Source organism: Cygnus atratus, chromosome 3 (assembly GCF_013377495.2).
Source record: "Cygnus atratus isolate AKBS03 ecotype Queensland, Australia chromosome 3, CAtr_DNAZoo_HiC_assembly, whole genome shotgun sequence".
Lineage (NCBI taxonomy): Eukaryota > Metazoa > Chordata > Aves > Anseriformes > Anatidae > Cygnus > Cygnus atratus.
Window position 1 is genome coordinate 34,505,779 of NC_066364.1, and position 22,745 is coordinate 34,528,523.

Below are 22,745 nucleotides of genomic sequence, written 5' to 3' on the forward strand. Positions count from 1 at the left end.
AAAAAAAAGCCCTGAACAAGATTGATAGAATATTCTAGAATAGTATTACAACTACATAATACTGTATAGTACAATACATGAAGTTATATAGAAAACTAGATAAATTATGAACAAAGCATAATTGCCAATTGTCCAATCAATTAGTTTTATGTTGAATCAACATGAATCAATAGTATTAACTAAATATTGATCTTCTTTATTATATATTTGTAAACATGTTTATTGGAGAAAAAATCCAGCTGATGGAAACAATGTTTTTACTAGAACTCACTTCAAAGTGTTAGCTATGCTTAGAATATTCCCCAGATTTCCGTATCGGGTAAGACAGTTGTGAATGACCCAATCCTGGCTGTGCTGTGGTATGCTAGCACTCTGTATGCTGCTAATCCTGCAGTACCTCAGAAGTTAAAGACCAGATCTAGAGCCTGCAGGAATCACTAGAGGACTCCATTTTTTACTTGGATAAATCCTTTGGATGTATATGATAGTATTAACATAGTTGCTGAGAGTGGCTACCTTGAAAATAATAGAATAAGAATTTAAAACAAGAATTGAGAGCTTGTTTACATATATAATTGGGTTTCTTTTTGTCTGGGAGTTCATTGTTTTTCTTCTACTTCAGACAGTAGATATTTTGTATCACTAATTTTTATTATGACCTCATGTAAAACATAATTTCATCCTTTTTTTAATGACAGTACTCTTAAATAATGTTAACTGCATGTATCAGTGATGTTTACCTTGCTTGTCTCTCCTACCAGATGCTCTAAAATAGGTTTCTCTCTCTCTCCCTCTGTGCAGAGAGTACCATATTTAGGAAAACTGAACTACTGTATTTGCATTTGCAAACATTTTACCGGCCAGTTCTGTTATGATTCTTCTAAGATTACAACAGTGACAATAATATATACTCAGTAATAAATTCAAATATCAGGTTTAAGGAGAAAACAATTGTGTAAACCATTTCATGATTGTGATCACTTTCAAGTCACCCATATTTTCTTTCTTTTTTGTTTTTAAATTACAGTGTAAGATATTCAAAGAAGACATTGACTGAGATTTTGAGTGACTACCAGGTGCAAAAAAATAAGATATTAGAAATTGTTCCAGCAATTCAGTCTTTCTCCTTAACAGTGTTGGAATGAGTAAGACATTTTAAGCTTTTAGTTCAATGCCCCCAAAAGATAGGGCCAAAATAATATAGCAAAGATGAAAAAAATGTGGCATTTGGGCAGCAGTATCTTATTTGTAAAATATCCGCCCTTGCTAAGTTCCAAATTCCAAAGAAGACAAAAATAAATTATATATATTATTTTATATATAGCTTTATATACACTATATATATATATATATATATGTCTGGAAAAAAAAAGGCTTTTAAGGAACTTGTTTCTTTAGCTAGAAGTTTAAGGAGAGTCAGGAGTTGCTATTTCATGTGATGCATTTGCAAGATTTTGAAGAATTTCTGTCTATCAATGTAGTTATAAAACATTGACAGTACAGTCTCTGGAATTTATTTATTTATGAATTGAGACATTGATTTAGTTGCTCTTGTGGTATATTAATGAGCAGCAGTGGACAATTATTTGTCACATTATAACTGTTTCTACCATGGACAAAACAAACAAACAAACTTTTTTTCCAGAAACCTGAATTGTTAAGTTTAAAAGAATTATATCTGAAAAACAAACTCAGATATAGGCAACCAGTTGAAACTGGCATATTTCTAACAAAACCTTCAAGGCTCTGTTGCTGTAGTGGAATACTAACAATTAATGTGAAATCTAGTAAGTGCACTTCTGCTAAGTTAATAAATAAAACATAGGCTGGTTTTATTAGCTGCCAGTTGTATCCAGAAACACAAGCAGTGAACTGTGATACTTAAAATAAATTGGCATCTTACAAATACTATTTTAGAACTAATTATAATCCCTGAAATGATTAGCCATAATAATAAATTTTTCTCTTTTACTTCTTCATGCTCTTTTAAAATTAATTAACTATATAAAAGTAAATTATGATTTTATCATTTAATAAAATATCTGTTAGCGTCAGGGTCTTTCTGAGGCAGAAGAAAGGTCTGTCTGATATAATACTCCTCATTTGCAGTCCAAACAATGAAATATTCTGTTTGTGTTGAACATAGCATTTTTTTTTTCTTTTTGCACAGGAAACATCATGCTTTTTTTGTTGTTGTTGTTTTTAATATTCAGAGTGAACACAGGGGGCAGAACTGTGTTATAGTTCATTCGCAACTGTACTAGTACAAAGGAAATCTGCTTAGCAGAAGGCCCCACTGCCTTATTAGAAAATGCTTTATCCTGTTGACTTAGATCCTTCATACAGTGATCTAGGGCTTAATGTACAGACATTTGATGTTTTAACATGAATCTTGATGTTGTGCAAAAAATACTGGAAAGGTGCTCTGGAAAGAACATTGACAGCTTCCCTTAACAAAGTGCTAGGCTGTTGCGGGTGCTGTTTTTTATCCCCTCTTTTTCAGATCTGACTAGAATATCAAATTATATCCTTTTCTTCCACTTCAAAATCAGAGGAGAAACTTGTTTATTTCTGCTTTTTCTGTATAGTTAATAATAATTTTCATGCCTGCATTTAGTAGGGTATTTTAGTTTCTCTGTGGTTTTATTCTTATTCCTAATATGCTTTAAACTTCTTAATTTTTCTTTAATCTACTATTTATTGATATTATGTGATCCATTTAGATTCTCTTGTCAGTTACTTGTATTTTTTTTCCTTACCTTCAGTACTATTAATTGCATACTCTTCTGTTTTCTGTGTATAGATTATTTAAAGCTTTATCATTGTTTTCATGTTTTCTTTTAACGGGTTTGTTTTCACATCAGCATACTTTTCTATCTCTAATATTAACACTTGGAAAATTCAGGTTATATATGACAGATAAGGAGAATAGCGACTTCCACGGTTTATTGTCTTTAATAGAAATCTAAGTGCTTTTCTGAAAGATGATTAAATGCAATTTCTAGTAAAAAAAAAATCTTTGAGAACCTTTATGATTGAACAATATAATCTTTGTGGTTCCTTCTGGATACAAAATTAAATACTATGTAAAAACATCACACTACATTATTTAATATTGTTTCAGATACGTGATCACCAAGAACTTGAAGTTATTTTCAAAATGGAGTAGACTTACTGCTTTTTTGTGTGTGTGTTTCTTTGGTGTAAATCAAAATATTTGTTCTGAAAAATATGAATTTGTTTATTTAGTTTCTTTTTACACTCTCTTCCCTTCAAGGCCAGTTGTGCTGTAGAAACGCCACTGAATTAATACAGACTTAGAATTAAGAAGGGGAAAGAAACTGCGTCATAAGATCTGAAAACAGCAACAGAAAGAAAAACCTTTTGATAATTGATTTGTAAATAAGCAAAGTAGCAGCAAAGGAGGATTTTTTTTATTTATTTTGATTTTATGGACTGTGTAGAATTACAGCCTTCTGCAGTCCCATATGCACACACAAAATAGAATGTCACAGACTTGAAGAAAAGCTACAAAAAATATACAAACAAGGACTGTCTGGTTGTACATCCTGAAATAACTGATTTCTTATCCCAGCTTACTGTTTTTTCTGGTTCTTATATTGTGTGCCTGCTTGAAGCTAATATTTAAGACAGAGCAGTAGATGTGATTTTCTGGTTAGGGTGCACTTCTCAAAGTGGGCTAGTGAGTCACCATCACTGTCTGTTTAGCTTTTTGCTGTCAGTCAGTTTTTGCTTCTTTTTTCACAACTTTTTGCATCTCCGTTTGCTTTTCATTTTTAATAATTGATCCCTGTCATTTCACTGCATGGTTTGCTGCAAGGTTGTTGATATTTCTAGTTTCACAACTTTTTAATTGGTTCATTATGTTTAGAAGCTGAACTGCTATTCATCTTATTTTTATTAAATATTTATATTTTTATCTTGTATGTTTCTTGATTTAGAAAACAAACAACAGAAATGCTTTGTACTGTAAGACTGCAAGTGTCCCATCACAGTGGGACATAACTGAAGAAGTACCACAGTGCTTCCACTTGTATGTGCCTATTTCTCAGTGTGAAATCTTTCAGTAAACTCCTGATACAGTGCTCAGAAAGAAGTGAACATTTAAGAATAGGCTTGACAGCAGTAGATACAATGAGTGGGAGACAGCTTTTCTACAAAGTAGGAAAAGTTAAAGAAACACATATTTCTTAAATTTTGTTTTTCTGTGCAACTCACCTTAGAGATTCAGTTTGTAAATTGCAAAGTGTTTTCCTTAGTTGAAGAATCAAAATCTTTTATTTCAAGTTGGAAGTGGGAAGGAGGAGATTTGCATATATTCACTTAAATAAAGTCAATCAGTAACAGTGCTTTTGATGTCCCATTTTCTTACAGAGTGTTACTTTCTGCAGAAATGATAAATTTGTACACTTTCATCTCTGATTTATGCTAACAGATTGCACTGTTCTTTGCAGTTTACTAAGTTCTATACCATACCACTTAAAATACCACTTATATAATATTCACATTTGATTAACTAATGAAGCACAGCAAAAACAGTCCAGCACTAAATAGGGCATGCAATTAATACAAAATACTTGTTTCTTGCATCACTTTCCGTAACGAGAGGATAAATTAGAAGGGTTAGCAAAACTAGGAAGACACCCGTCAAACACATTTTTCCAGTCTTGCTAACTCAGTTTCACATTGAAAATACCTTAAGTAGTGCGTTTTGCTAATCTTACAGGTCATTCATATTTGTATTGCATTAATTCCTCTTTTATTTACTTATACACCCTGTTAAAATCCAGAGTTCCTTCTTAAAATAGATTATCAAAAGTCTTTTAAGCATCTGTGGCAATATGTTCTAATGGTGTTACTACTGTGCTGTAGCTTTCTAAAGCAATTCAGAACTCAGTTGTCTGGATCTATAGTGAATTCTGCAGCTACTGGAATAATCACTAAATACTTAACTATTTAATTTTTTTTAAACAAAGAAAAAAATACTTCCAGACTTGAGCAAAGTCAAATTAAACCTAAAAGATGTATCTATGTTCCTGCAAAATTATTAATGCCAGTCAGTGACTGTCTTCTCAAAGGTTTTAAATGTAAATGTAAGGGGAGCTTCAAAACTGCTTATAAATATGAATATTATAAAACCAGTAGAATGGCAATTACACTCTGTGTGGAATATTAAATGTGCTTTTTTGCATGAAGTAGGCCTTTCTTATGAGCTCATTTTATAGGTGAGCCAGTGTAGATTGTTTTCAATATGAAATATGACAGGCAGTTGTATTAATAAAATCTTTTTGCACATATTGTCATCTCTTAATATGCAATTAAGCACAGTTTTAAATCATAAGATAAATCATACTGCAGTGAAAGAGAATAAAATTTAAAAGCACTCCAAGTATTTTGTTATTTTTTCATAAGTTAGTGTAGCAAGGTGGTGCTAGCTATTTTAGAATCAAATTTGGAATACTTCAGTTAGTGTTATTTTTCATTCTTGGCCATAACGAATGAATATTTTGTTTCACCCTTAAGAATGCATTCTTGAAACTTAATTTCATATCATTTAACAAGTGCAGAAAACAGGTTGCTAGCTGTTATTTCCAGGCAGAGCAACTGTTTTTAGACTATTACTAAGACTGTGAGGTAAACTAGTAAAGATACAGACTGAGTTGCAGCAAGCATGTGATAATGTCTTCTCAGAAAAATATGCAACACAACAGAAAGGCTTCAGATAAGAGCAGCAGATTTAGAGACATGTAAGGTCATCTATTCTGAGAGAAAGGAAGATTGTGGTTTAAAGAGGAAACAAATGAGGGATTACAACACATGCATACAATGCAGAGATACCTTTGTTCAAAGGTACCACATAGTATATTTTCTTTCCCAGTCTTCAGATCCTGTGCCAGAAATTTTTTGCTACTTCTTCCATGTGGGCATTCCATGAAAGAATTAGCTCAGTCCATTATGTGAGCTAATTCTATGCAACCTTTTTGTCCTTCTCAGCTTTAACTTTTATCTTTGGGCTATTGATAACACTTCAGATGTGTTTCTAAGGCATTAACTTTCAGCCAGTATTTTGTGGTTCTCTGAGGATCTAGGTCTGATGGATCCTAAACAGTGAATAAGAATAGCAGGTTCAAAAAATACTGTGTTCTAACCTTTATCATGTTCTTAGAAAATGTCATTAGAAGATGCTGCAATTTATGCAAGAAACCCTGAATGTGCTAAAGAATTCAGAAGTTGTAACTGCTCCTTGAAAACTCTCACTCAGTGTTTCTACATGCTTCCAAAACTCTTCTAAGTTTGTCAGGAGGAAAAGGTGACACCTGGACAGGTGGCTAGGATGGGAAGACCACGTATATGTGGAATAACTACTTTCTTGTCACTTTAGTCTTCCACCTTCAAGTGTTGATTGCTCTTAGGAACAATGCATGTGGATTACTTCGATACAAATATATAAAATGCTACATGGCTAATCTGTTGAGCTTGTTTTCTGGTACAAATGGCTGTGAGGTGAGAAACAGCATTGGTTCAGGAAGAATGTGCTGTTGACTATCTGACTCTCCATATTATTACAGCAGATAGGTAGCAGGACACTATCTGTCCTGCTAATGGTCAAATATATTTCTTCTTTTTTGCTGTTGTGCACATTTGCTTGACAGTAAAATGTGTCTTAGGACAGAAAACATGAACTTAGTGCTCAAATAGAGGTCTGAAGTAAAAGATGTTTGTCCCAAATGATGATTATTTACAACTGCTGAGTGAAAAAGGCAGAAAACTGTCTTTTCAAGTTCTACTACCCTTTTTCAGCATTTGGAAGAAATTCACAAAACTTTGTATGATTTCTGTTGTTAGTAACTTTGTCAGTTATCTCTAATAAAGCAGCAAGAGCCATTGACTTTATCCAAAAGAAAGTCTTGTGTCCCATGCTTAAGCACCAGCAGAAGATGCCACCACTTTCATTCTTGCTGCTGGAAAAATGTGGTATATTGGGAGAATTACTCTCAGAACTGCTTGAGTTCTTTTAGCCCAATTTATTTGAGACTCTCTGGCTTGGGAATTTGGCAGTATTGAGAAGCTTCTTTGTCTTGAGACCATGGTGCTCCTCATGATGTGGCAAATGACTTGCTTTTGCAAGTTCTGCCTTTCCCTGAGCATAGGGATTCTACTACCTACTCTGTGAAGCAGTCTTCCTCTTTAGGAAATGGTTCTTCACCGAGAGGGTGGTCGGGCACTTGAACAGGCTCCACAGGGAACCTGCCGTGGCAATAAGGCCACTGGAGTTCAAGAAGCTTTTGGACAACGCTCTCAGACAAGTGCAGCTCATAGGATCTTACTTTGTTTGAGAAGGAGTAGGATGAATATTGTTCTGGAACACAGTCACCCAGGTCCTTCATCTGTGAGTTGCTAACTGTAATACAATCTTAGACTTTCAAGGTATGGGGGAAAAATGTATATACATAAGCTGATTTCTTGCTTGTTGATAAACCCCTGTGTCACCTGAGAACAAGGGGGATTGGAACAGATATTGAGACACATTTTATTCTGAAAAGAGTTTATAGCTATCCTAGAAAGCTTCATGGGAAGGTAAAGCCACATACAGAGTGGTAATGGCCCCAATCTGACCTTGTACAGTTCTGAACACTAGTCTGACATCCCACTAAGGGAACAGTAGGTGGAAAAAATCTAATCCTTTAGGATTAGGGAATTCTTTCAATTCTCATTGGCCAGAGGATTCAGGACTGAAAAGAGCATTAAATGAACCATAGCTTATATGTGGTGTTAATCACTCCATCTTCCGTAGGGATCTAAAATACATAATATTAAGGAAAAGAGACGGACCTGTGACAAAACCAAATGAGAAAACCTTACGAATTTGCGGACTGGAAAGCTTAAAAACATTTCTAAGTCAATGGCTGTATGCCAATATAGTGTAAGAGGACCTGAATTAGATTTAAATGAGTTAGGTCAGGTAGCAGAAACAGTCACAGCATGAGTTCCCTATTGGCTAATGTGCTGTCATCAGAGAAGCTTGAGGGAATGTATTGTATAGCTACCTAAAAGCCATTAAAATGCAGCAACAGTCTCTCTCTTACTTGTTCATGGTCTGAAAATTGCTGTATTGTCCCAGGATTTTTCTCTCTGCTGTATGAGTGCTCTTGCAGAGAATATGGATGGTAGCAACAGAATGATAAAAAGCCCAGATTTAGATAGTGACTTTTGTCTAATAACGTAAGTTTGACCATTAAAACAAGAGTTTTATTAATATTGTAGCTGATGTCTTTCACTGGTTAGTAGATTACTAGTCCATGTAGCCTACATCTCCTAAGAGCTAAAATTTTGCTAGGTGTCTAGTACAGCATAACAAAGATGATCTATGCAGTTTAATTTTGATAGCATTTGATTTTGTTTCTTTTCTCCTCTTTTAATGAGTCAGTCCATAATGATTTCCTGTCATATTTTTCCTAATGTAATTCCTGCAGTCATCTGAAATCATTTTGAAGATTTATGTGGCCTGTCTTCAGTGCGAGTTGTTAATATTATCTTTTAATATCTTGCACAGTAGTTTTAATCCTTACTAATAAATTAAGCAATTATGTTAAATTGTATTAAATGTACAACATTATACCTGTTTAAAGTAACACAATTCAATAGCTGAGAAAAGAGGAATGCCATTGTGTTGCTGACGGCCCTTAGAGAAGCATTGCTACATTCCTGTATGCATTGCCTACTGGTAGTCATTAAACAGAATTTACTGATAGTGAACAGATTTTTATGCAAAATAAAGTAGCAGGTATTTTGAATTGTGACATCTGGTTCACAGTTAGAAGGGAGTAATTGTTTATTTCTTGTTCCAGACCAATCTAATTAAAAAAAATCTGTCTCAAAATGAAGTTTAGCTATCATTTTGGAAGGTTAATTCTCCTTCGAATTGCTGGAATTTTTCTAATCTTTTCGGTACATATTCATAATAAATATTGTGCCGTATCTAGCATTGCATTCTGAGTGCACAGTAAACCTGACATTAGCATTACATTTAGTCTGCTGTGTGCTCATTTAATAATTGGCAAGCACTGTGGCACTGGCAGAAAGAACAGAATGATCTTTGAGAATGTCAGTTACCTTAGTTCTTCTAGCATGATGTGATTTGTTCTCTTACACCAAAGGTCATGTGCTGCCTTAATGGTGGTGAGGACTAGGGACTGTTTTCTGTAACCTCCTTGAAATAGTGTTAAGCTCCACAATTGTTCGGTAATTGTATGTGCCACATTCTAATTGCATTTTTAAACTCTGCTTTTCATACAAGCAGCATGCAGTGTTTCAGAGTTCTTAAATAATGCCTTGTTCCTGTGGGAAGATCAAATCAAATTTTAAAAAGAAAATAAATCTGTTTTGTTCAGATTCGGAATTCAGAGACGCAGAAGAGTTTCTGGTGATGAAAAGCAACTTATGTGTTTCAGATTAGTGTGGTTCTATTCTTGGCCAAGAAGGTGGTTGTGCCAATGGGACACTTTGTTTTGCCTCCTATTTTCCTCAGATGGGGGAGGGAAAAGATGGAGAAGAGCTTAAAGGGTGGAGATTGGGGTACCATGGGAAAAGGAATGGCAGGGACATCATGAGGGCACCACAGCCTCAGGTCAAAGGTGGCTCTGAACTCTTTTTCTACAAAGTTCAGTTCCACCAAGTAGAAGTATGTGCTTGACTTCCAGCAGTGTCATGGAATGATGCACTGTTCTATTACTGTTCTATTCTGTTTGTTTTATGCTACTGTGATGTACATTTTATGCAGCTATCATAACACATCCACATAAATGACAATTTTCTTGCAGGAAAATTCAGTTTGCTAACATTCATAAGTGTCCTGTACAGGCCCCAGTAGGTATGTTTATGTCAGCATTCTGTAATAGCTCCAACAGGCACCTCAGTCATTTGTCTAAAATGCTGTCTTTGAGTTTTCTCAGCGCAGATGCTGTTTCACTGGGCTTTGTTCAAATTTTTTTTTTGACTTCAGTCATACAGTTCTGGTTGGGCAGTTATTTCTAATGATTGCTGAAATTGGTGCTTCTGCTTCAAACTTCATTGCTTTAAACTGTTATGATACCTCTCTGCGCTTTACCTGCAACAGTCTACTTTTGGGTGACTCAGTGAAATGCAGTACACTTCTGGTTGTTTTTAGCATTATTGTTCTTTGGTCTTTGGCTTAGCATGGACACAATAAAATTGACTGTCTTTTTCCTAGGGTATTCAAGGTGCCCAACTCAGCAGCACTGCATTGCCCTTCAAATGGGATCTGAGAAGGACAGAGGGGCCTGTACCTCTGTGTGAGCTGTCAGTTCTAGGTAGTGTTATTGATCTGTGCTGGTATGTCATAAAAGTTATGCCACAGATTGAAAAATCACATGCTTCTCCGCCATGTGTAAATCTTTTGAATTTTCTTTAACTTTCTTCTAGATCATCTCAAATCCTGACATTCCCAAATTCATCATTTCTCAATGGCATCCTGCTAGCACAATGAATAGGTGTTGCTGTAACTGAATGGGTGCTTGCTGAAAATGTTGTCATTCTACATCCAAATTTTGACCTAACTTTATACTGTCTAGCATCTTTCCCTTTAGTTAAGGCCAGTTGTGCCGTTGTCAATGCTCAGAACAATTCAGACTGAAGATGTGGCCATCCACAAACTATGACTTGCACAGCAGAGAATGTGCCCCAAGGTTAACATCTAACATCTATCTCATTTGCCCCAAACCTAACATCAAACATCTAACTATTCCAGATTTGAGTATAGGAAGCCTTTGGAGTTTGTTTGGTTTGGTATGGCCTAATATATTTCCGTAATAATAATAATGTTCACAGATCTCAGATATTTCTTTAAGAATTCTTCCATGATTGTTTCCGATGATACTGTAACTTAGAATTGTAAGCAATTTTCTGTATACAATCCTGTCTGTAAAGTTTTTGCATTATTTTCTGCTTCAGAAATAAAAGCCAACTTGGTTTTCTTTCAAACCATTTGTTGTCTAATCCCTTTCAAGTTTACTTTTTTTTTTGTGTGTGTGTGTTCTGTCAGGATGCTACAATTTTCACACAACTGTAGAATTTTGTTGGTTTCAAAAGAATATCTCTAAATGTAACTGTCTTTAGAGGTACCCCAGCTTGCTGAATTTTAGAGGGCCAGTCTTGAACTGCATATCATTGCTTTCCAGTGCTGGTTCTGCTGTGACATTCAAAGTTCCAAACTGCTGCTCTGAAGCTCTTAAAAACCTGTCTTTTTACACTTCTGTACAGCTGTAGCACTTAAAAATAAACAAACAAATAAAATATGTGAAAACTTCTAGAAAACTACTAGTCTGGAGTTTTCCGGGAGAGTATAATGTGAAATTAATGGAAAAGTAAATTTGAAGGAGAAACCGTATTTACTCACAGTCATACCATTTCATTTCTGTAAAGCCTAAAAAGATTGTGGGAAGCAATCTGTTCAATTCTCTATTTTGTCGTGTTTTAGGAAAAGGAGTAATTGCTTCTAAAATGAAGCTTTACAGCGTGTATATAATCTCTCAGATACACTGTGGTGTGCTCTTTCATAAAATTTTATATTTTGCATGATTTTCAGGTAGATATCATGTTTCTATAATTTCTCACAAATTTCAGCTGAATAAGCAACATCATCTTCTTATGATTGAGTTCTAATAATCTATTCAAGATTTATTCTACATACATATTCCACATAGTTTGTATACATTAAATAAGTATCACTGCTTGTCTATCCTATCTAGTTTTCATGAAATCACAATACCCTACCATGCCTCTCAAGGCTTCCTGTTAAATTCTGCCTTTGGTATTCTATGAAAGTTGAGAGGAGGTGATGGGTTTTGTTGACATAATTCTAGTGGAAAGCTGGTGTTTTGTGCAGATACTAACATTGCTGAAAAAACATGTTTTGTGCCTTATCTAAGGGAAATACCCATTTTCAGCAGCTAGTTTTTGGAAATGTTTTATTTATATGAAATATAAATTGTATTAATTTATTTGAAATATAAATATTTTCCTAAAGATTTTTTTTCTGTACAACAAAATGTAAGATTTATGCCAAAACAAGAGGAATAAAAAGTAGATAAATAAAATGCTTCATCCTAAACCAAAGACAAAGGTTGATTAAGATAAACGTTGTGTTGAACAGTCATTCAATGTTCAGCCTCTGTCCATGGAAGAGGAAGAATAACTGATTAATTGGAAGGAAGCCTATCGTCTTTAGCATTCCTTTAGCATATCTTTTTTATTTATGAAAAGAATACAGAGACTTTGATTCATTGGTTAAAAGTGAAAGCAGATGTAATTTTTTTTCTTACAAATTTTAGGCTTGTGTTCCAACCAGCTTTGTGCTTTTCTTCATATAGGACAATGTCTAGAATCACTCTTCTTGCTATTTGGTAGGTTTTTTATCTTGTTTTTCATGGCTTTTCTATTCTGTTTTGCTGCAGCTAGATACAAGTTTTGAATAGGTATTGTGCTTTCAGTTAGTCTGAAAACTCTTAGTTTTTTTTCTGTTCAGACTTTGTGATTGGGAACCTGGAGTGGTTCTCTTTGGCTTTGGAGGGAGCTGACTCACTATAGCTGATGAAGTTTGTTTTGCATAGACAGCAATTGTTTGGTGGCTTCCTGAGCTGAAGATAATCTTTACTTTCCCCCAGAAAGGGAGGGGATTTTTTTTTTCCTCTGAAGTAACGTGGTGTTGGTAGTGTGTAGGGCAGTAAAGAAGATGGGGAGAAGAGGCAGGGGAACACAAGACTGGTTATGCTGTCGGACCAGAGGCCAAATATTCTGCTTCTGACAGCTGTTAAAGTAGGGGTTTAGGGAAGGGTCTGAAGATATTTACAGGAATATTTCCCCAGTATCCAACAATTTGAACTATCTAAGGTGGAGTTTGTCTGTTTGTACATGCATTTGTATACGTAACCTTTCACGCCATACAAACTTTCAGCATTTGCAGTGTTCTGTGGCAAGCAATTCAAATACACGTTGTGGGTTTAAACTACTGCTTTGATTTCTTGTCAGACCAGCCATCTGTCACTTGCTGGTTTTATTTAATGCTTTTCATCCCTGATACTGGAAGAGGTGATTTTTTTAGTAAGTCAAGCTGAATGAGAGGCAAGTGTACCATGCTTGTAGAAAAACAAAAAAGCCCTGTGAGATGAGAAGCATGTTCAAAAGGCTTCTTTTCAAAATGAATGAATTACGATAAAGTACTAATGAGCATATATCTGACATTACTCTCAGAATTGTGCTTGTTAGAACCACTAAAGCAGAGTGACTTTTATTTTCAGTACTTTTGTGCATTCTCCAAAGATATATAAATTTGTGTTAACAAAAATTATGAAACCAATACAGAATCAGAGACTTTCTGGGGTGGGCAGGGCCCTCTGGAGGCCATCTGCTCCAACCCCTGTTCAAGCAGGGCCACCCAGAGCAGGCTGCCCAGGACCATGTCCAGGTGGCTTTTGAAGGTCTTGGAGGAAGGAGACCCCGCAGCCTGTGCCAGGGCTCAGTCACCCTCACAGCACAGAAGTGCTGCCTGACGTTCAGAGGGAACCTCCTGTGTTAGCAACAGTACAGTGGTTGTCTGTGGTATTCACACACTTGGTAAATGAAAGAAACATATGTTAGAGTATGAAGTGATGTTGTGCATGCATTCTCTCTCACATTTTTGCTAAAACAAGAAACCTGTTATCTTTAAGGCTGACCCAGGGACTTGAGTGGAAACTTAATAGACAATTGAGGCCATGAATGCGGTTCTGTCTGGGAAGACAGAAGGGAAAGTCCATTCAAACATCAGCTGTAATCAATGCACAGTAGGGTTTTTGGACAGGAGGAACTTCTTTCCCATTGTTCAGAACACTTGAAGAAAGAATATGAGAGCCCTCTCCTGTCCTACTTCTTTCTTTTCTCATGAGCAGTACCTAATAAATGGGGAAACTGATGGGATGACAGCTTATATGCTTCCTGATTTTTAGGTTACTTTTTTCTTATGTTCTTCTAACTTGATACATGGCTTTACCTTCTAGTTGTAAAATCTGGATGCTTATGTGCTGAGGCCTCTGTCTTTTCTTGGTTTCCACTTGTAGTTAGTACCTCATTCATAATGATCATCATCCATCTTCTATCCATTGACTCCCTGAAAGCTAAACAGAACATAGGCAGAGAAAGAAAAAGGACCTTAAAGGTGGGGTAGCAGGTAAGGCAAAACAAAATGTGTTACAGTCTGTTGTCTCAGATTTTTATGATTTTGATGGAAGTTGAAAGTCAACATAAATTGTGTTAAGGCTCCCTTTTGGAGGGAAGCATATGTCTGAACATTTGAAGAAGACAGAAGAACTTATTATGCTTAATAGATGAATTGATAGGCCTGTTTCCTCCCCTTTCCCTTTATTTTTTATTTTATTTTTTATTTTATTTTTTTAGTCACAGTGCTTTTTCCTAAGAGTTTACAGGTATAGAGGCATTTTTTTTCTCTTCATCCAGGAAAAAAAAAACAAAAAACCTGCATGCTTTACTGCTGGTATGTTTAATTTCTTACAATCTGTTGCAGAAATCATAATACTAGATAAGAATAATTTTGCTTAAGAAGGCCTGAGTATTTCTTGAAATTCAGTATTCAAGGACTAGTACCAGTGACCCTGGTAAATGATGCATGGAAGAGGCACGATGCATAGATGTTTCTGGGATAAACATCTTCACCTTGGGTGATAGAATTTAAAGGGCTTGTTCCTTTTGCTATCAGAAGTGTTTTCCATGGTATGCCAAATTACCATTTCTGGACAGACAATTTTCAGAGGATTCTTACAGCTGCTTCTCAGACATCTCACAAAAAAAGCCCAGGGTGAGTCTGGCTGGGACGTGCAAGATGATGTTGACAGAATGTTGCTCAGAACTGTAGTCACAGCACGCACTGTAGCAGCAGATTCATTTGTTCTGAGAGTTTAACTGACATTCTCCCCTCTTCAATTGAACTTTCACAAACATTAGTTATTCCTTGAGCCTTTCTGCAGGCAAGTTTTGTCTTAATCTGTAAGTAGAATGTTTGAATCTTACTGAGCTACTTGAGGAGAAAGTGATAGCATCCATAAAGACATGAAAAACTAGAATTTCAGATCCCATTGAACAAAAGATCAAAAATGCTTTGAAAAGATTTTTTTTTAACTATAAATTTAAATAAGGAATTGTAGGGTGTGTGAATTTTGCTTTAGATACTGAAAGATGGTGTAAATCAGTTTGAACTTTCTTGGCAGGTGGATATTGATGTGGGTAATGGAGATTATGATTACTGGGAGTGATTTTAGGGAACTATGCATTTCAAAAACACAAAACAAAAAGCAATTAAAGAGAAATGCTAATCAGCTAAAGACTGTATCCTGAGGCACAGCAATTTGTAAGGTAATTACATTTTAACAAGAGACAATGGTATTAAATTCAGAACAAAAAGATTTCCTGTGAAGTCTTTCATGTGTGCCTGCCTTAAAATATTTTAGAGATGCTTATCAGCATGTTATTTAAACACTAAACAGCAATTAGGGATAACCTCAGTTACCCTAGTGTGTGCTTTCTTATATGGTGGGTGCTGTTGGCTTTGTGCCAACAAGAGGGGGGAGAATCACCTCACTTGCCCTTCTGACCACACTGTTTTTGATGCAGCCCAGGATACGGTAGGCTTTCTGGGCTGCAAACACCCACTGCTGGCTCATGCAGAGTTTCTTGTCAACCAACACCCCCAGGTCCTTCTCATTCTCCTCTCAGTCTGTTCTCTACCCAGCCTGTATTTGTGCTTGGGATTGCCCCGGCCCAGATGTGGTATGCAAATGCATGAGCTAGCTGTGGCCCAAAGTAGGGAGCACGTGGCCAGCAGTATAGCAGGCTGCTGGACCTCCCTGCTCCAGGGCACCACTAGGCTCCTGCTCACTTGTATTGCTCCTTGGAGCAACTCCTGTGTGACCTGGAAGAGTGGCATGGGCTATTTTACTAATAGCATGAAATTTCTTGTAAATCAATGTAACAGGAGAACATAACACTGTTGATGTTTAACATGTTATTACTGTTTTGTTTGTTTGTTTTATAATAGTTAAAAGGCAGGTTAGACTTTCTTCTAGGCTTTCAGATTATGTAGTAAAAATGTGTGCTGTTCCTGGTGGTCACCCTCTAATGTTGGAGAAGACAGGAAAATTAATTGCAGCTTTTTATTCATTTCCTCCATTCTCAACTTGGTGATGTAAATACATGAATTCTGATTAGCAGATCATTTAATGGAGATCCCCATAGTCTTTTTTTTCCATCTTATGTAAAGCTCAGTCTTATATAATTAATAATTTTTAAGTTATTTTACTTTGAAAAAAAATTGGATTGAGAAATCAGAATAAGAAAATTTCAAAAGTTAAATTAAAAAATGTGGTGCTTGCAAAATACATCTTATTGTTATATGTTATCCATATACCTCATGAGGAAAAGTCAGCAAGAACTGATCCCATCAAAAAAAAAAAAAAGTGTCCAAAATCCACAGTCCATACCAATCTGATCTGTAAAAAGTATGTTTATCTTTAAATTCTTTCTGAAAAAAACAGAGTTCATGTAAGACTTCATTAAAATTAGTATTAATATATCTTGAAATTAAAGTCTATATAGAAGGTTTGCTTTATGAACATACCTCTGAACTTTCTTGGATGGACTAGCTTTTTGTGTGCATGTATATGGTTGTGTACACGTGCGTATGCTGCTACCCATGTTAACACGTTGGTGAGCAAGAAGAATAGGCTTGTTATCTAACTAACCATCGGTAGCAGTAAAAATATTCCTCTACTAATTCTGTGGCATAGATTTACATTGGTAGTAATTGCATCAATTAGCGCTACACAAAAACATCTGGGAAAAGAACTGGAGACATGTTTTGTTCACATTATTAAATGGGTTGGAAAGGTTAATAAGCCTTGAGCCAGCAAATGTTCTAGACTGATTTTTTTTCCTGGTATTATAAAACTATTTTGAAGTGCATTTGTCCCCTGAAAAGCAATTACCTCAATAAATGCTTCCTCCTTGCCATCAGACCTACCCTTTCTGTGTGGCTAAACCCATTTTATTTTAGTGCAGTAGTATTTGCAGATGAAAGGTAATTAGCTAGCTTGTGGTTTCTATTATCCATAATCAATTAGATAGTTTACTAAGTCGCAATTAGTTGCACTTTTTGAGACCCACTGAAAGTAACATAGTTGCTTAGCTGCTTGGAAGAGCCTGAGGTTATAGGGATAAGTGAAGTGACATAATTTGCTTTCTAAAACATTTTCTATTGATTACTCATGTGAAAGGAAGATCTTAAGTGAATTTGTAAGGCCAACACTTATGAATCAAACAAAGGTTTTTCCTTGTGAAATTGTACTTCTAATACCCAAAGTACAGCAGCTAGAAGCATAGAACTTCAAATTATGTTTCTGCATAGTCATTTTTCTCCTCAGAATCATACTTTACCATTGTATGTTATTTTTTTCTACAATATTTAATGAGGGTCTAACACAAATTAATAAGCTGTGAATGCACTGTTACTGAGGGAAAGAAAATGTATTTTCAGAGCGCTAGCCAAACAGTGATGACATGATAGTGTCTTCTAGCATGCAACAGAAGGAAAGAACCCTTTAAACCATGTAAGTTACATTGTCAAGTTATAAAAAGGATTTTCCTAATTATACAGTTGGATTTAATTGGACTTTACAAATACTTAATATCATGCTTTTTTTTTTTTTTGTTATCTGTTGTGATAAGAATGTCAATATTGAATTGGCAGTAGCTTTTGGACCGCGGGTTTTTTCTTACCAAGATCCAGAGAGACATAACTGGAGCTTGCAAGGCCAGGGATAATATTTTCATCAATTATCCTAATTTTTACGATGTCTGGAAAATTCAGCAAAATGACTTTACCCCATCAAGGCTTTGCAATCAGATGGCTGTGGTGTCTTACAGCTGTCCTTGACATAGGAGGTTACCTGAAAGACATTACACTGGGGAGCCTCAAACATGGATTTTAGATTTAAGAGAAACACAAACTAAACACTCCCCTGAACCACCATCTACTGAAGGGGCCTTACCAGGAGAAGGCAAAATGCTGTCTTTTTATTAGATTCTAGTGGGATCAAGAATCACTTACCTCATCTATAAAAGCAATTGTTACGTAATAAATTTTATACACTGGAAAATCTAGCAGTATATAGTTTAGGGTGGTAAAAGGATTTTATACTGATTTCATAGACCTATGTCAAAGCCTATAGCTTTGTACTCTAGGCCTAAACAGTTGTTTAGGTTTGCTAGAGCTATTGGTCCATTTTCTAAAGTACATAATTGATTTTCTAGCAGGTATGATTAACCTTTGAGTTCTGATCAACCAGCTACCATAATTGCAGTCTTTTTCAGAACAAGGTCATCTAATATTATTGATAGATTCTACTGTTAAGCAGGACATAGAATTTCATTCCAAAAAGATAATTCCCCAAGGTTTACGGTTTTATCTTATCAGTTATTCCTTGCATACAACAAAGATTCTATAATTTCAGATTGAAACTCTGTTTTCCAAATACAGGACAGTTGCATTTACGTCAGATAGCACTAATGTTTATAATAAATTCTAAGTTTGGTCAGCAAACTTATTTGACAAACTGGCACTTCCCCTTTGTAATTGAGTCAGATATGGATACTGATTTGGACATTTTCTACTGAGAGCAAGAACCCTGACTTTTTATTTGCTTTCTAGAAGCATCATTTGAATAGATGACAATTGAGTTTTTTACTTTTTTAATTTCTCAGAAAATGAAAATCCACCAACTTTAATTATATGTCTAAAACAAAGCTGTTGTTGTTGATTTGTAGATCATTATTATATGTCACAGCGTGTGGATAATTAGGTAGAGAAAACCTTCTTTGACTCCAGGACAGGAGGTCGTGCTGACCTTTGATATGGCAATTTGATTGAGTTAGTTGTTTGGCTGTTACCACATAGAGAAAAACATTTCTTAGAAGTAATTGTGTCTGAATATATAGCCATTCTAATTACATAAGTACTATATATTACTGCAAATTTTAACATTATTCCTTAAACTGTCATCTGAGATGGTGGGCTTTAGAAATATTTTCACACTGTGCTTATGCATTGATTTTCCTTTATTCCCAGATCCATGAAATGTATGACATTACTCAGTATGAAAATATTTTTTCTTTGTTCATGATTCTGGAACAACTTCTTCAATATGAGACAGAAGAAAGTAATATTTCAAGCTTGGACTATGATGGAGAAGAACAAATCAAATTTCTGAAGAACCTTGATCAAATTATTCTTCACCTTTCAGATGAATTCCCTTTGTTTTCTTTATATTTATGGAGAGTGAGTGTTCTTTTGAATTCAGCTCAAATACAAATTGATTAAAATAACCAACCTACTTCTTAACAGTGCCTTTGTTGTGGGACTGCATTGGAAAATGTTTGAGCCAGACAAGAAAATTGTAGTTATTGGAAAACATTTACTTTAAACTACTATGCTATACAGCAGTTTCAGAGATAACACAATTTATTTCCAATTTTAAATATACAAGAAATGTAATAATCCAGATGCTGTTTTGAATAAAAGCCATTTATTGTAATGGAAAACAATATGTTGGTGTTTGCATACATAGTGAAAATGGTACCAAAGAAAATTGTTTCAGGTGATGTTCAATATGCACTATGAACTTTAAAGCCAAGAAATAACGGGTGTGTAGACCTAGACTTTCACATTAGGAAACAAAGAGTTCTGTAGCTTCTGTGTGCATGGGAGACATTCGATGGTTGGGCACATTGATAATACAAAATAAAAGACTGAACATCTGGGAAAAAATGTCAATAACATGCTCAGTATGATGGAGCGAAGATTGCTGTCTGATAATGGAATCAGAAAAAAAATGTTTATTTTTAAACGTGGTAACTTATCAATACCTATTCTCCTAGGATGGTCTTAGTTTCTGATTTAATCAAAATAATTATTATCTGAGCAAAATAAAATCTGATGCTTAGTTTTACAACTTTCTTACTCTCATTGTATATTGCTTGGCTTTCCTCCGTGTGTGTAAACAGTAGGCCTAATTTACTCTGAGTTTACTAATGATTTCAAAGATTGTCTGATTAAATTTAACTCCTTTTATGATTGCTTTAAATCTTTCTGTTCAAAATTAATGAACATTGATAAAATCTCATTTGTATGGTTGTTTGTTGTCCTTTTTTTACATTTTATTTTTGTGCAATATAATCGTATTCATAGTAATAATTAACGTCACATGTTAATAGAAACATAAAAGGCCTGTAAAATGAGTTCAACAATAGCTTAACTGATCCAGAGAGGATTTAATAAATTGGAGGTGGTGGTGGTGGTGGTAATTTTTATAATGACAGCATTTTTTCTAGTAGATAAACAACATTTGAGTTTTGTTATGTCTCCTTGTAGTGTATAGTCACCAAAAATCTAAAACATTTTTAGCATTTGTCCTTATTCTTTCTTCCCTCTACACTTTTTAAAGACTAATTTTTATGTCCAAAAATTATCTGAAACATGGCATTTTCAGTACTGTAAATAATTTATCTTGTTAACTTGGATGCACTTATTTGAGATGATAAATCTATTTTTTCTACATAGGTTAAAAGATAGTAGTATTTGCAAAACCAGTTATTTTGATGTTGAATTGGCTCGTGAAAGATATTCGTATAATTGCTTATATACTATCCAACATTGTTATGTTTCTTAAACTTAGTATTTGGTATGTCATAGTGTAACATTTGTTTAATCCTTTCTTTTAGCAAACTTTCTTTCAACAGAAGTCTGTTTGATTTGCAAAGCAAGTGTTCCAGAATATTCACATTAGAAAGTCAGACAAGTTTAGCCAAATTAAAGAAAATAAAGGTAATTAAATAAGGACATATGTTTGGCAGCCACTCAGGAACTATTGTGCCTTTTTCTTTTTTTTTTTTTTTTTTTACTGTTCTATTAATTCTTGTTTGGTCAAGGTAAAGGATCAGTTCTTCCACATCCTTACATCATTCCTGTAACAGCACTGAAAGCATGTTTACAAAAAGATCCAAGGAAAGGGGAATAAGCAAAAGGGAACTGGTATATAATTGATGTAATAATTTAAGCAATATTCAGTCATTTTAGCATTAAAAAAAAACCTTCAAAAGTGTTTTGCAAAGAAATGATATCACAGGAGGATACTGGAATCTGAAAAACAGCAAAATGGGTTTTGTTTCAAGACTCCTGTTCTGAAAGAGAATGGTTTCAAAAACAGATCGCACATCACTGCATATTTCCTGATCTGTTGGTCAATTAATATATTTTTTATTGATGTCATTGCTTTCTTCCTTGCATATTGTGCCATTTTCTCATGAGCAAACTCTCTAGGCCACTGGAAGAGCAATGATTGTTTGGGGAAATATATGCATCCTTCATCAGTTTTGAAACAACTGCTGAACTGAGACATGGTTTATGAAATCTGACAAGAATGTGAAAGTTTAGTTGGCAGTTCTGAAAATGCTGGGGCAGGGTGAGAGTCCCCCTTGTAATACCATTGTAGCAGTTTAGACAATTACTAGCAAAAGTACTATTAACTGCCCTCTAGAGCTCTCCTAGTCTTCTGTTTCAGTGCAAAATTAAATAGTGTGGTTAATCCATGTTAGCAAGCCCATCTTAGCTGTGGTGGGAGCAATAGCCTCTGCAACCAGGATAGTTATTAGTTTGTTGTCTTGTGTTTCTTGAAGAGATTTTTCACCAAGATGGGACTTTCTTCAATATGAAGATGCACAGATGTAGATGTTTAGAGGTCTCCATGTGGTTGAGATGTCTAATCTTTCTATGAAAAACTGTAAAAGTACCCTAATGTTTTGTGCTGAATCTTCAGCTGCTACTGCAAAGGTGTGCAGATCTTCTTTAAGTCCTGTGTCACATTCATTGTCTTCATGTAAATGCCTCTGATACCCTGGAGCATCTTTAGTGGCATTGTCACTAAATGCCTCTGTTTAGGCAACTGAGTCAAGCAGGTAATACAGACTTATTTTGGATATGTAGCTCCTTATGAAAAGAACGTGCACTTAGGTGTCTTAATGTGAGAAGTAAATCCTACCTTGATATATCTTTGTTTTTAGGAGTAGGATATCTTAGATTTAAGTCCAAGCTTTTCAGACAATTTCTGCTTTTGTCCAGTGACTATTAGATGTGACTTGAATAAGCATCACTGTATTTAGTTTTGAAATAAAATGTGATGATGGAGCCAGTCCTTGGAGTTAGAAATTACAGGCATATATTCTGAAGTGAGGTTTTGCATCGCAGTTGGAGGAAACCTTCCTGCAATTTGAACTTCCTCCAAGTCTTACAGTATCTACTAAATAGGGATGTCAACATCCACCTTTTAAACATCTAGCCTCCAGAGAGGATTCCCAAATCTGGAGAAATTACATGTGGTCTTTGCTGAATGGAGAAAGATGACTCAAAAGAACAGTTTAGAAGCCCCAGGTGCTGAGCATAGCATGTCCTAGACCTAAAGACTAGGAAACACTAGAAGAAGAACTCTGAAAGAAGTCTGACTTATTATTGCTCCCTGGAATGTTTGTCCTGGGTTAGCCATATAGGTTTACAATTAACAGTTCGAGGATATTTCTTTTGTCTTGCTGATTTTCTTTTTGTGAATATA

The 22,745-nt window shown here is 35.1% G+C and overlaps 1 protein-coding gene across 1 annotated transcript in view; it reads left to right on the forward strand.

Annotated features, from left to right (window-relative positions):
• The window catches only part of MEI4 (meiotic double-stranded break formation protein 4), a 149,036-nt gene extending 129,574 nt beyond the window's left edge, over window positions 1-19,462 (forward strand). Inside the window, exon 6 of the mRNA XM_050709504.1 lies at window positions 19,211-19,462. Within this exon, the coding sequence (XP_050565461.1) occupies window positions 19,211-19,462 (252 nt within the window). The remainder of the gene's footprint in view (window positions 1-19,210) is intronic.
• Window positions 19,463-22,745: the final 3,283 nt, after the last annotated feature.